Source organism: Alosa pseudoharengus, unplaced genomic scaffold (assembly GCF_046254945.1).
Source record: "Alosa pseudoharengus isolate Yale_2024_CS ecotype anadromous, Long Island Sound unplaced genomic scaffold, YU_APseudo_1.1 YU_APseudo_1.1_scf_15, whole genome shotgun sequence".
In the NCBI taxonomy this organism is placed as follows: Eukaryota; Metazoa; Chordata; class Actinopteri; order Clupeiformes; family Clupeidae; genus Alosa; species Alosa pseudoharengus.
In genome coordinates this window covers 13,025,053-13,038,722 of record NW_027468620.1, presented here as the reverse complement: position 1 = coordinate 13,038,722, position 13,670 = coordinate 13,025,053, and the positions used below count along the sequence as shown (strand labels likewise).

The following is a 13,670-nucleotide window of genomic DNA, read 5'->3' as shown; positions in this document are numbered from 1 at the left end:
TGTGCTGAGTGTTATTCACGGATTGGGATAAATGCAGAGACCGAATTCCCCTCACAGGATCAAAAGAGTATATATACTTATACTTACTTATATTTATACTTATATATATATACACTTATACTTACTTTGTTTTAGACTTAGACCTTCACAGTGTTGTGGTGGCCATAGCAGTGTTGTGTTGTCCACTATGTAGAACCTCCTTTCTTGTCCCCTAAGGAGACAGAGGGTATGAATGCATGCTGGGCTAATGTATGATTAGATTCTCCCCATTCCCTTTGATTGGCTCCATGACTTCATATTAGTAAAAGGGCCATTGCGTATCAAATCATCACATTTTTGGACCGCATTGCCACAGATTTGAATGAAACTTAGAATGCTGATTCGGACATATAAGAAAGCCATGAAACTGAAATCAGTTGGCTCAATATTAAGGGAGATTTGGCCTAATGAAGTTTGAATTATTTAGAAGGGGGACTATGACTTTGACTTACCATATCTCCCTCAATTTCAGAGAAATGGCTTTAATATCGTTTTAAAGGTCTTTTCCAGCTCCTTATTTAATGTAAATACTATGTTTACTGAAATTGAACAACCATGTTAATGATAATGAATATCACGATAATTTGACACAGAATGACCCAAAAGTCAAATCAGGCGTACAAAGGAGAAAACACAGCCCATATCCAAGCAGGAGATGAAGTGGTCAACTAAACAGGAGCAAGATTAATATACTCGCATTCCAGTTTTACGTCATTACCACTGATTTCCTCTTTTCAAATTGCTGTCATGTCAACCATTAGGCACACTTGCTTACTTAGTCGGCCGAGTCAGCATGGCAGGGTGGGGTGTGGAGTTAGGGTCTGGTTGATCTCTCGCTTATGCGGAATCCTAATTGATTAGTAGCCCACAAGGCAGCATCATACCCAGGAAGGGAATCATATGATGACAGCAGCCGACCTCAGGCTTTCAGTGGGGAGCACGTGGAGTTTGACGCTCATGGTCACCTACTCTTATTATGTACATAATTGAGAGACAACACCCATAATTTGCATTAGTTGAGTGCCTCATGGTTCAGATTACCATGTCAATATTACAGATCTAGATCCAAGCTCCACAAAAAGGAGAAAAAGGTTAAATCTTTATTTAAAGTTAATCTATTCTAATACTGAAAATTACTTTGGATAAAAGTGTCTGCTAAATACCATACCCTTCAATGAATGTGATAAATATGTTTATAATGGGTATGTAACCAATACATATAATTTAATAATAAATGTCTTTCAATGTAGGGACATCATGCTACATGTAGGCTATCAGTAGAAAACTGGTTTAAATATATTTATACACAATGCTTATAACACATGTAAGTCTACTTGCATAGTATGCTTTACATTTTTCCTCAAACTACACTCAATTGAGGCATGGCCCGTCTAACCTACAAGTTAGATCATTTGAAAGTTGTAAGTAAGTGCATTTCCATGGAAAGAAATTAGGCTATGGCCCCTGATCTCAGCACATCAGTGCAGAGATAATCGAATGGATTTCATTATGGGGGCCCCTACAGTAGTACCCTATAGGATGGGCCTACTATCTAAACCTGGACCCAAATACATGGACCCAAATACATCCCCAATTTCAGATTATGATTAAACTCATTCAATTGGCAGACTAAGGCGTGCAATGTTTAGATCCAACACGCGTTCGCGTTCAGACTATAAACAGATATCAGCGTTGAGAAATGTAGCCGTGTCCTTATACTGTAGGTAACTCAACTCACAGAGTTTCCATTGGCTCCCGTCGCAGTAACCGCGGTCTTTGTAAATTCACTTAGCTAATTGATTTCAGCAGCCTTTCTCTCAGAATCACGTTGCTCTCCATCACATGATTCTGCTCATTACGCGGGCCACAAGGCCACTGCTACCGAGGAAGAAGACGGGGCAGGATAGACATTGCCATGCTTGGGATGACAGGACCGACCATCGCTCACTAATCCTTAATGGGTCCTCCGCCGGCAAATCGAACATGACCACGCCTGCCCTTCCAAAATGAACTTATCTAGTTGTAATGCCGGTAGTCTCAACTGAAAGTAGTCGTAAAGTCAACTTTTTAGGTCAAGTTCTTCTTCGTTTAAGTCTGGGATTTTGCCTTCGTAGATTCAACAGTGTATAAATGGCTGAGGAAGTTTTAATAACGCCACCTGGGAGGATCACATCGGTAAGCATTTTTAATTAAGCAACGTAAACTAGACTGTTAACCAATGTGTATAACACGTACGTCGAATCAGCTTTTTGTAGATGCTCGCTAATTGGTATGAATGGAATATAGACTACTAGGCTATATTCTGCATTCTGATGAGGAGTCTTTAAGTCTGCATCATCTCCCAAATGTAGACCAACTGAGTATAACTGTAGCCTACTTACAGCGTAACCCTAGCCAAATTGATGTTGTGGGCATTGTTAAAATATATGTTGAATTTTGAAAATTAATCTACAGTCACATATCAGAAATGTCAGTTTTGTTTTCGGTCTGATATGACTTGTGCCGTGCATTGAAATCATATAGTGTTCTATTTCTGCTTCAGGCAAGATTAATAATATTGATTAATTTGATACCCAGCTCCATTAATCAAACAACCAGTGAGCTTCAGTCATCTTTGTTCTGCGCATCAGATAAGTGGGACATACCGCTGATTAAATGTCACAAGACATTGTCTTAGCATCGGCTCTCACGTGTGTTGTATGCATAAGTAGCCGCATCTGACCACTTACAGCTCCAAATTAAGTTTTCCGCCCATGATCAGAGCTCTCCAGCTCCATCTCAGTCAAGTTCCTGTGCGTGATAGCGTCTCTCTCTCCCTCTCTCTCTCCCTCTCTTTCATCCTCATCTCCCTACAACTGACAACCAGTAGTGTTGGAGTCATGTAATAACAGATTGTGCGAACACAAAGATATTAGGCCTATGATAATAGCCTACACTACATTCTACCAAAGTTCACAGATTGCAAAAAGTTCTTGTGAATATGGGTTACTACTGTGTGTGCAGTGTAACAACAACCAGTGTACAGTTTAACAACTGCCAGTGTGGTACAGAAGCAGGCCAGCTAAGCTGCTCAACAATATCCAAGCTTTTTTCTCACAGCTTGAGATTCATGCTTTCCCTAATAGGCTTACTTTGCGTCTATTACACCACACTATACTCTTGTAGTAATGCTTACTGGTTAACATTCATTATTGGTATAACCCCTTGTAACCAGGTGAGAGAAAGTGGAATAGAGCATTATGTCCAATATTCTAATATGTGGGTTAATGTTCTGCATTTCTCACTAGTGGGTTACTTTGACACTAAAAGTATGATTCTACGTCTGCATCAGACATATGATATCTGTACTGTTCTTCTAAACATGGATAATGCAAGGCACCTTGATGTCTATTTTGCGTCAACAGCCATAGAGTTTAATATGGAACGAATTATATTGCAGTATTAACAGCCCAGGAACACAATGTGACCTCTATATCTCAGAGGTCATAACGGTTGGTCCTCTTATCAGTTTGTCAGTCCTCCTATCTATTTATCTGTTTATTTATTTGTTACTCAGTTATTTATTTTTTTCGCTTTTATGCAGCATCTTACTGGCTCGTTATTGGCGGTTGCATTTCTCACCTCCTTTGGTAGTTCCATGCTCTATGGCTATAACTTGGCTGTGGTCAACTCTCCATCAAAGGTAAGAGTATAAACCTTTTTACATTTTATTTTATTTGTTTTCCCCCTTGTTGGTTAGATATTTTAAATGTTAATCCATGTGACTTAGAGGGCAGTATAACTGGTGTTTTAGCTTAATTTTTAGTTAAATTTAGTCTCTCAAGTTGAACATTATTGTTACAGTAAATGGCCTCTTATATAGAAGATTATTGTTGTTTTGGACCCAATGACTATATACAGTATACACAGTCATTGGCTGGAATCATACAAATGATAGAGAGTGAACTGAGGCCCTTCTCCCATGTAGCTCTGGACTATTCTAATAGGCCTATTTGGAAGTGATGACACTCTGGAGCGCCCTGGAACGCATGCCTACGCTTCTCCAAAATGGAGTAGTGTAGAACTATTGTTTACAAACAAACTTCTAAATCTGATTATGTTGCTTACATGTGGGTTGGAAAAGAAATATAAATGTGTCTATTTATTAATACAGTTTCTCTGATAAAGCCCCAGTTAACAGTCGTGTGGACATTTGTACATACTTCAGCATAACAGGCCCAACTTTCTTACATACAAGTGGCATTTTGAAGAAGACGGTATCACCTCCAAATCTTCCCTGGTTAACAGAGAAGCTTTTCAGGCTTTATTTGGTGGGCCACATGTGTCATCAGATCAGGAATGCGGATGGGATGGTCCCAGGATGAGTCTGGCCTCTGTAACCTCAGCGCTGGCTAGGCCGAGGGAATGTGCCTCACACAGATTCCATAGGATTCTTCAGCCCTTTCCTTTGCTGGAGCAAGCCATCGTCAGTGATTACTGTATTCCGGAATCGCAGCACACTGGCGTGCCTGTGACACACATAACTAGAATGCCGGCCACTGGGCACATTCACAGCTGATACGTGGATTTCCAGTCAATTGTGAACTACACCTTTTGTGAAGCACCTTAAAAAGCGCCCTGATGGACCCAACTATGGACCAGTCTTTGCAGATTGGTACATATTCGATATGGATGTCTATCCCTGTACTCGGTTCCCTCTGGAATGCTCCATGCATAGATAGGAACAACACTGTTGAGAAATGGTGTGCCTTTAACTTTCCATTATTAAGAATACATTTGCTGACACGAGAGTGTATCAAACAGAAGTTCAGAATTCTATTACAGTTAGTTATGCAACACTTAATGAAAGCGTGCTGGTCCTGTGATACACTTATTGAGTTTAAATTGTCTCATGCCCTCTTGGTATGGTTCACGATTATTGTGTCCATCTCTGTCCATCAGCCAGGGACTTGACCCACATTGAACTGCAGTCATTTGGTTATTTCAGGATACATAGATATGTTTTCTGACCCTAAAGGCCTTGAAAGCATAACTAGGAAAAGTGTGACTCTGAGACGCTAACACATATAGAGATTGTACAGTAAGTAAGTTCTTGCCTCTTGAATGAACAGCAATTTGCGTGAGGAGAATGAGTCTCTGTCAAGTTGCAGGGGGAAAAAATACAATGTGGGAGTCCTGTGGAATTTGATTAGCTGGTCACCTGAAAAGACAGAGGGCCAGAAGAGACGAGGATGGATAGAGTGCTCGAAAAAAAGAAGCGGACGTCACATGAGAGTGTACACTTGGTCTGGCTCTGTTCCTACCTCGCTAATTAGACCGCTGGGAAGGAGGATGCCGGCCAAGTGGACGCGCTCTCATTTCAAAGGTCTTTTGGACTGGTCAAGCTGAGGAAGGGCCTTTGTTGATCAGACGTTTGTTTAGCTTTTTTTTTTTTGTTGCTGTTGTTGCTGTTATTGGTTGTGTTGCTCACGGTATAAAATCATTGTGCTCTTATTATGATGCATGCATCATATGCATAGTAGTTAGAAACAGGCACAGTATCTCTTTTACTTCTGTTCATCTTTTTTTCTTTCTGTCCATACCACTCACTCTCCTTTTCTCTTTCTCTCTCTCTCCCTCTCTTTCTCTCTCTCCCTTTAATGCTGTATGTGAGATGGTAAGACAATTGTCTATTAGAGAAGTGAAGTGTTAAGCCTCTTTCTCTCTCTCTCTCTCTCTCTCTCTCTGTCAGTATATTAAGGACTTCTACAACCGGACGGTGATGAGCCGGAATGGCTCCGGGCTAGACGGGGAAGCGCTGACCCTTATGTACTCTCTCACCGTGTCCGTCTTTGCCATCGGGGGGCTCATCGGATCCTTGATGGTGGGCATCCTGGTCACCAAATTTGGAAGGTATGCCATACACACACACACACACACACACACACACACACACACACACACACACACACACACACACACACACACACACACACACAAGGGCACCCGCAGTGCTAACATCAGGCCTGTGCCAGCCTCTGTTTAAACCACCAGAGTGTCTCTAGGCTTTGGCCATTACCGTGTGTAGTGATTACCCCAACCCATTCAGATGACCTTGAGTTTTAGTGGCAATGGCATCCTGCGTTCATTAGAGCCAAGAGACCAGTTTACTGTGCCTACAGATAACAAACTTCTTTCAGTACAAAGAGTTTATAGCTTCCCGCCTGAGAAGTTAATAGGAAAACAGCAATAAGTGATGAGTTTTTTCATAAGATTCTTCCGTGGGATTGGTGGGTTTTATTCGTTGCTGGCTTATGAACGCCTGGAATTAGAGTAAAATAGGTATAAAAGTAAGTAATTGCTGTAAATTACTTCATCATTTATGCTCTATGGCAGTTTACATCCACGGTGATGCTGGCTGTTTGGCAGTGCACAGTCAGGCATTAAACCCCCCCAGACAGCCATCTCTTCCCTCCCTTTCAAAGGCGCGGTACGTTCGCTCTGCAGTGAAGTGGACATTTAAATGCAAATGGAAGACAATGATTCACGAGCCTATTTATTGTCCTAATCAATTTCATCGCAGCACAATGCTTTATTGGCATTATGCATGTGTGTATGTGTATTTGTGTGTGTGTGCGTGTGTGTGTGTGTGTGTGTATGGGTATGGGTATGGGGGGTCCTGAATCGCCAAACACGGTGGGGCCCAAACAATAAATCAGGAAGGAAGTTTACCACCTGATAGAACTAATCAAGGAACTGCATTAGCCCGCATAGTTTTACACTCCTCTCTGTGGTCGCGGTCGAGGACCATCAATTGTGTGGTTTGGATAGTTAAACTCCTGAGGATGAATATGGGAGATTAGTGTCCTGAGGTAATGGTCAGTAGCTGGTAGGTACACAGGCGTGGGACAGACCACTACATGTTCTGAGCATCATGGGCAGTCTGCTGTGGACCAGTGTGGATTGAGGGGACAGAGTTATTATATATATATTTATTATACAATTTGAATTAATTCATGATTCGGTAACACTTTTTATAACATCATTATATTTTTGTATTAATAATAATATATTAATTGATGTGTAATTAATGTGTTAATTATCAATTAATGTATATACCGGTAGATACAAAATATTAATTTGTTGTTACACCAAGCTATGAATTATTACAGTTGTTGTCAGTCACTCTCAGGTCACTTGCGCTTCAGCCTGGTTGAGGCTAACGTTTCGACGCCCATGCCTAACTCTGAAGAAGACGCATTGGCGTCGAAACGTTAGTCAGTTTGCACTAATAAAAATCACTTTAAGCATTGAGTGCTCGGGTCCTGCTCCTTGGCTCCTTGGATCTTCCTTTTTAAGTTCTGTAGTGGCTTGTGCACATCATAACAGCAATCATCATTTCGGTGGCATGCCTGTGGGTTAAAGCAGTTTTGATTATGTGTCAATCCGAATGTAAAACTGATAGATTTTTCATATAATAAAATTCTTCTGCTGTATTTGACCCATCTGTGGTTAGTGAACACATACCTACACCAGGAACAGTGAGTAGTGAGCACACCCAAACACCTGGAGCAGCGGGCAGCCATTGCAGTGGCATGCGGGGAGCAGTTTGGGGTTAGGTGCCTTGCTTAAGAGTGGACATGGGAGAGCGCTATTCAATCACTCCCCGACCCACATTTTTCCTACCTCCCAAAATGAAATGCCCGTAATAATTATGATTTGATCATATTTCATGCCATTCAAGACTGTCAAATTGTTTCTCAACATGCTGTGTTTGTTGTTATAACCTATTGTCTGATTGTCTGTCTCAATCATTGTATTACGTGGAGGCATGTTGAATGGAAATTCTCATTTTAACTAGAAAAAGAAAACTAGAAAATAATATCTGGTAGATGGAGACGTGCAAAAATCTGTTACAGCTGTTGATACATTACTGTGAGTGGAAGAGATACAGTGAAAAGCATATTTGGAAATAAATACAGTAGCCTACTCATCCAGGATATAATTTTATATTAATATGGTTGTCTTGGTAACATATTGGTGGTACTGGCATTTTTATTATCATAATGTTTCACTTTTGAGACATAAACTAGACATTATGAGCGAGTTATGGGCAGGTAATCAATTGTGTGGTGCTTGTCTCTCTTCCCCTAACCCTTTTTGTCTCTCCGTCTCTCTCTCTCTCTCAGGAAAGGGACTATTGTCAACTCCACCATTCTGGTGTTCATCGCCGGCTCTCTCATGGGCTTCAGCCGAATCTGTGGCTCACCAGAGATGGTCATGTTCGGCCGACTCGTCACCGGGATCCACTCAGGTATTGACCGTTTCAAGAGAGTTCCATTATCAGCATCATAGTTGTTCCCACAAGGCTTCCGTTTTAACATTCCATATGTTATCTTAATGAAGCGGAAGTAGATTGGGAACCAAATAGAACGTTCAAGCATTGTTTTTGTTTTTCTTGTTGAAAGGGTCTATAACCAGAGATGGCAAAAGTACTCACTTCCCGTACTCAAGTAGAAGTACAAATACTTGTGTTAAAAAATACTCTGGTAAAATTAGAAGTATTGATTAACTTATTTACTCAAGTAAAAGTCACAAAGTACAGGCTTGGAAATTTACTTAAAGTATAAAAGTAAAAGTAGTCCATAGTCCAACCATTTTTTATGCAACAGTACCTGGACCATACAAATGTTACTAGAGTGCAAGAGTGCCAGTCTCTCTTTTTAAATCTTCCCATAACCTGTTGGGCCATTTCTAGGCTTCCCCCCCCAACATTGCACTGCCTACTTCAGAGGGCAGTGTGTTCTTTTGGCCTACCATCAAATGCTGGACATCTTTAGAAGGCCAAGATCGATCCTGTAGTTTCTTAGAAAGCAATGGCACAGAGTTACAGAGCCTAGAATATTGTTTTTTCTTTCTGCCGGATAACAAGCTTCTCTGAAATGACCACATTTCAGCCTTGTAGGTCACTTGATATGATTTTAGAAACACAACTGAGCCCTAGCACCAGGTCTTGCGAAGCTGTGTGCAAAAGTAGATCAATATAGAATGAAAAATTAGAACTTTAGACCATTATTTGCCAAGGTATGCTTATGCGTTTTGTAATGCCCTGGAAACTACCCCAAAATGCATACTGACAATAAAAGTATGCATTTCTGAGGTTTCTTGTAGACTATTTGGATTGTATGTCAGGTTCTGATATAGAATGACTAAACAAAATGGAATAATTACACAAAAGTCTCCATCTTTGCATTTTCTTTGTTGGCTTTATGGGTGTGTATAAGATGGATTATATATCTGCACAACTAATATTGGATAAAACAACACAAATATTTAATTCCTATGGATTCCTGTGAATATTTCAAGACCAGGAATGTAGTGGTAAAATAAGAGGTGGGTAAACTATGAATTCTGTGATCATGGTTCATGGCATGGCATCAAGGTGGACTGCGCCATGTGGTATCAGATTTTTAGAAAAGGCATTTAGAACATGTTTGATGATGGTGGAGGTTATTGTCCAATGTTTATAACAATACAAGTGGCAATAAATGGTTCATAGAGTGTTGATGAGTGTACATATTGTTATTGTGGATAATACAGTGTTATTTTTAAATGTTAACAGTTGTAATTGGTGAATAAACTCTTTTGAGAGGTGGGTAAACTCTAATAAGAGGTGGATAAACTGTGTTTACTTGCGTTTACTAAATTTAATTGAGACATACTACTACGTGCTAACGTTAACGTTACTGCCATCAAGCTGCAATGATTTGCCACGAATGAATGCCGCCCAAATCTGTCGAGTCATCTTGAAGTGGTACGTAAAGTGCAACATAGGCTATATTCCCATCCGCTATTGATGACGTGAAAAATAATAATGGTAACTCCACTGAAATTATTTAAAACTAAAGTAACGAGCCAGTTTTGTCAAATGTAAGGAGTAAAAAGTACTGATTTTCGTGTTAAAATGTAAGGAGTAAAAGTAAAAAGTCGCCTCAAAAATAAATAGTAAAGTAAAGTAAAAATATCTGACAAATCCACTTAAGTACAGTAACGAAGTATTTGTACTTCATTACTTCCCATCTCTGTCTATAACATTTAGAGAACTGACCTGTAAAACTTTACCCTGCGGACTCTCATCAAAAATCAGCGATTGCTGGTATAACGGGTCAAGGATACTTGTGGATAGCGCTCATCCACTGGTGTACAGTGGCATCTGCTTGCCTGAAAGAGGTCTATCTGTTCTCAGTAAGATATCACAAAGCAGTGTTTTCGGATAGTACCTGATATATCTGACATATAGAAGAAAATCCGAAATGTCAAGCCATTTCATTGTTGCAAAGATTTAAAGTAAAGTAAAAGCGTACTGACAGCTTATTAGACAGTGCTGGTAATATTTATTTTTCAATAGCCAATCATTCATTAAAATGTGTTCGTCAATCATACTTTGGAGCAGGGTTTGCTGTTCCCACATATACTGTTCCACATGTTTGCCTGTAAGCACTACAGTGTGCACTCTGGTGAATGAAGCTCCTGTTAGTTATGTGTTTCCAGGCTGCACTTCTAGTACCAACTCAGTTGAGGTGGAGTCTGGCAGTGCCCATATCAGCACAAGTAATGAGGGTGATGCTGTCTCCACAGGAATCTCTTTGAGTGTGGTGCCCATGTATCTGGGGGAAATCGCTCCCAAAAACCTCAGGGGCTTCCTGGGCCTCATGCCTAGCATCTTCATCTGTGCCGGGGTCTTCACCGCTCAGATCTTGGGCCTCCACGAACTCCTGGGAAAGGTAGAACACTGAACCGCCCCACATATAGTACACAGACACTTTGGACAAAAGCGTCCACTAAGAACAACAAACTGAAACAGAAAAAGACTACATATCACAGTGTCTGTTTTGTACTAGGTGGCTTGTTATTTTCCTTTTCCTTCCTTTGTTCTTCACCTGTCTTTCTTTACGTGTGCCCTTACAACCAAGAGAAGAGAGAAACATTGATAAATTGGTAACCATGGTGATGTGCTATGTACTTGATTGACAGGAAGAGCACTGGCCCCTGTTCCTCTCCCTGGTCGTGGTGCCCACTTTTGTCCAGTTAATGATGTTGCCATGGTTTCCAGAGAGTCCTCGTTACCTGCTCATTGAGAAGCACAATGTCCATGCCACCATTACAGGTAAGAATAGCAAGATACTAGTAAGGATATCGGCAATAGTAGCATACTAGCATACTAGCATCCGTGGCACTAGTCTTATCCAATATCAATATTCACCATGACACTCACTCTCTTGAGCACCTTACCATGCACACATAACTAAAGGACTACTGTTGGACTACTTTTTGCACCTAAACCATGACACTCACTCTCTTGAGCACCTCACCATGCACACAGAACTACAGGCCCTGTCACTTCAAGCGTCTCATGCGTGATCACCCTCAAGTACACTGGATTTTTTACATTTAATTTACAACCCCGATTCCAAAAAAGTTGGGACAAGGTACAAATTGTAAATAAAAACGGAATGCCGGAATTTCCTAATCTCAAAAACCTATGTTGTATTCAGAATAGAACATAGACAACATATCAAATGTTGAAAGTGAAACATTTTGAAATTTCATGCCAAATATTGGCTCATTTAGAATTTCATGACAGCAACACACCTCAAAAAAGTTGGGACGGGGGCAATAAGAGGCTGGAAAAGTTAAATGTACAAAAAAGGAACAGCTGGAAGACCAAATTGCAACTCATTAGGTCAATTGGCAATAGGTCATTAACATGATTGGGTATAAAAAGAGCATCTTGGAGTGGCAGCGGCTCTCAGAAGTAAAGATGGGCAGAGGATCACCAATCCCCCTAATGCTGCGCCGACAAATAGTGGAGCAATATCAGAAAGGAGTTCCACAGTGCAAAATTGGAAAGAGTTTGAACATATCATCATCTACCGTGCATAATATCATCCGAAGATTCAGAGAATCTGGAAAAATCTCTGTGCGTAAGGGTCAAGGCCGGAAAACCATACTGGATGCCCGTGATCTTCGGGCTCTTAAACGACACTGCATCAAATACAGGCATGCTTCTGTATTGGAAATCACAAAATGGGCTCAGGAATATTTCCAGAAAACATTGTCTGTGAACACAATTCACCGTGCCATCCGCCGTTGCCAGCTAAAACTCTATAGTTCAAAGAAGAAGCCGTATATAAACATGATCCAGAAGCGCAGACGTCTTCTCTGGGCCAAGGCTCATTTAAAATGGACTGTGGCAAAGTGGAAAACTGTTCTGTGGTCAGACAAATCAAAATTTGAAGTTCTTTTCGGAAATCAGGGACGCCGTGTCATCCGGACTAAAGAAGAGAAGGACAACCCAAGTTGTTATCAGCGCTCAGTTCAGAAGCCTGCATCTCTGATGGTATGGGGCTGCATTAGTGCATGTGGCATGGGAAGCTTACACATCTGGAAAGACACCATCAATGCTGAAAGGTATATTGAGGTTCTAGAGGAACATATGCTCCCATCCAGACGACGTCTCTTTCAGGGAAGGCCTTGCATTTTCCAACAAGACAATGCCAAACCACATACTGCATCAATTACAACATCATGGCTGCGCAGAAGAAGGATCCGGGTACTGAACTGGCCAGCCTGCAGTCCAGATCTTTCACCCATAGAAAACATTTGGCGCATCATAAAACGGAAGATACGACAAAGAAGACCTAAGACAGTTGAGCAACTAGAATCCTACATTAGACAAGAATGGGACAACATTCCTATCCCTAAACTTGAGCAACTAGTCTCTTCAGTCCCCAGACGTTTACAGACTGTTGTAAAGAGAAGAGGGGATGCCACACAGTGGTAAACATGGCCTTGTCCCAACTTTTTTGAGATGTGTTGTTGCCATGGAATTTAAAATCACCTAATTTTTCTCTTTAAATGATACATTTTCTCAGTTTAAACATTTGATATGTCATCTATGTTCTATTCTGAATAAAATATGGACATTTGAAACATCCACATCATTGCATTCTGTTTTTATTTATAATTTGTACCTTGTCCCAACTTTTTTGGAATTGGGGTTGTATATAGTATGTTTAGTATTTAGTTTTGTAAGTTTTTCTTATCTCCTACTGTCTCTATTGTACAGTGGAGTTTGGTTATATGTTTATACTTATACTTATATTTACCATTTCTGCTGTAAGTGCATGTTGTGTGTGATGTCTGTATGCTACTGAGACCCCCTGAATTTACCCTTGGGGATCAATAAAGTATCTATCTATCTCTATCTCTATCTATCTATCTATCTATCTATCACCAGAGTTAACGCTGCCATCCTCTGCCATGTTATCATGTACTGCCATAGATCTCCAAAGAAGGTCTACTGTTGTTTTATCCCGCGCAATATCCTGCTGCTAGGCTAAAATAAATGGCAGATTATGTGTGTGGATTGCTAAACCATCCCAGTCTGAGGTGAGTGCACGTCTCTGTGTGCATGTCTCCTCAGCTCTGAAGTGGTACAGGGCCAGGTGTAACATCCAGGCGGAGATCGAGGAGATGCAGGAGGAGCAGCGCTCCCTGTCCTCGATGGACACCGTGTCGGTGTGGGCGCTCCTGTTCGACCGCTCCGTCCGCTGGCAGGTCCTCTCCGTGGTCGTCATCAACATCGGCAT

At 40.9% G+C, this 13,670-nt stretch overlaps 1 protein-coding gene across 1 annotated transcript in view; it reads left to right on the top strand.

Annotated features, from left to right (window-relative positions):
• Positions 1-2,169: 2,169 nt before the first annotated feature.
• The window catches only part of slc2a15a (solute carrier family 2 member 15a), a 19,472-nt gene continuing 7,971 nt past the window's right edge, over positions 2,170-13,670 (top strand). Inside the window, exons 1-7 of the mRNA XM_076285045.1 lie at positions 2,170-2,214; positions 3,623-3,721; positions 5,771-5,931; positions 8,208-8,332; positions 10,657-10,802; positions 11,053-11,185; positions 13,505-13,670. The exon at positions 13,505-13,670 is cut by the window's right edge and continues 22 nt beyond it. Coding sequence (XP_076141160.1) covers positions 2,170-2,214; positions 3,623-3,721; positions 5,771-5,931; positions 8,208-8,332; positions 10,657-10,802; positions 11,053-11,185; positions 13,505-13,670 — 875 coding nt within the window. The remainder of the gene's footprint in view (positions 2,215-3,622; positions 3,722-5,770; positions 5,932-8,207; positions 8,333-10,656; positions 10,803-11,052; positions 11,186-13,504) is intronic.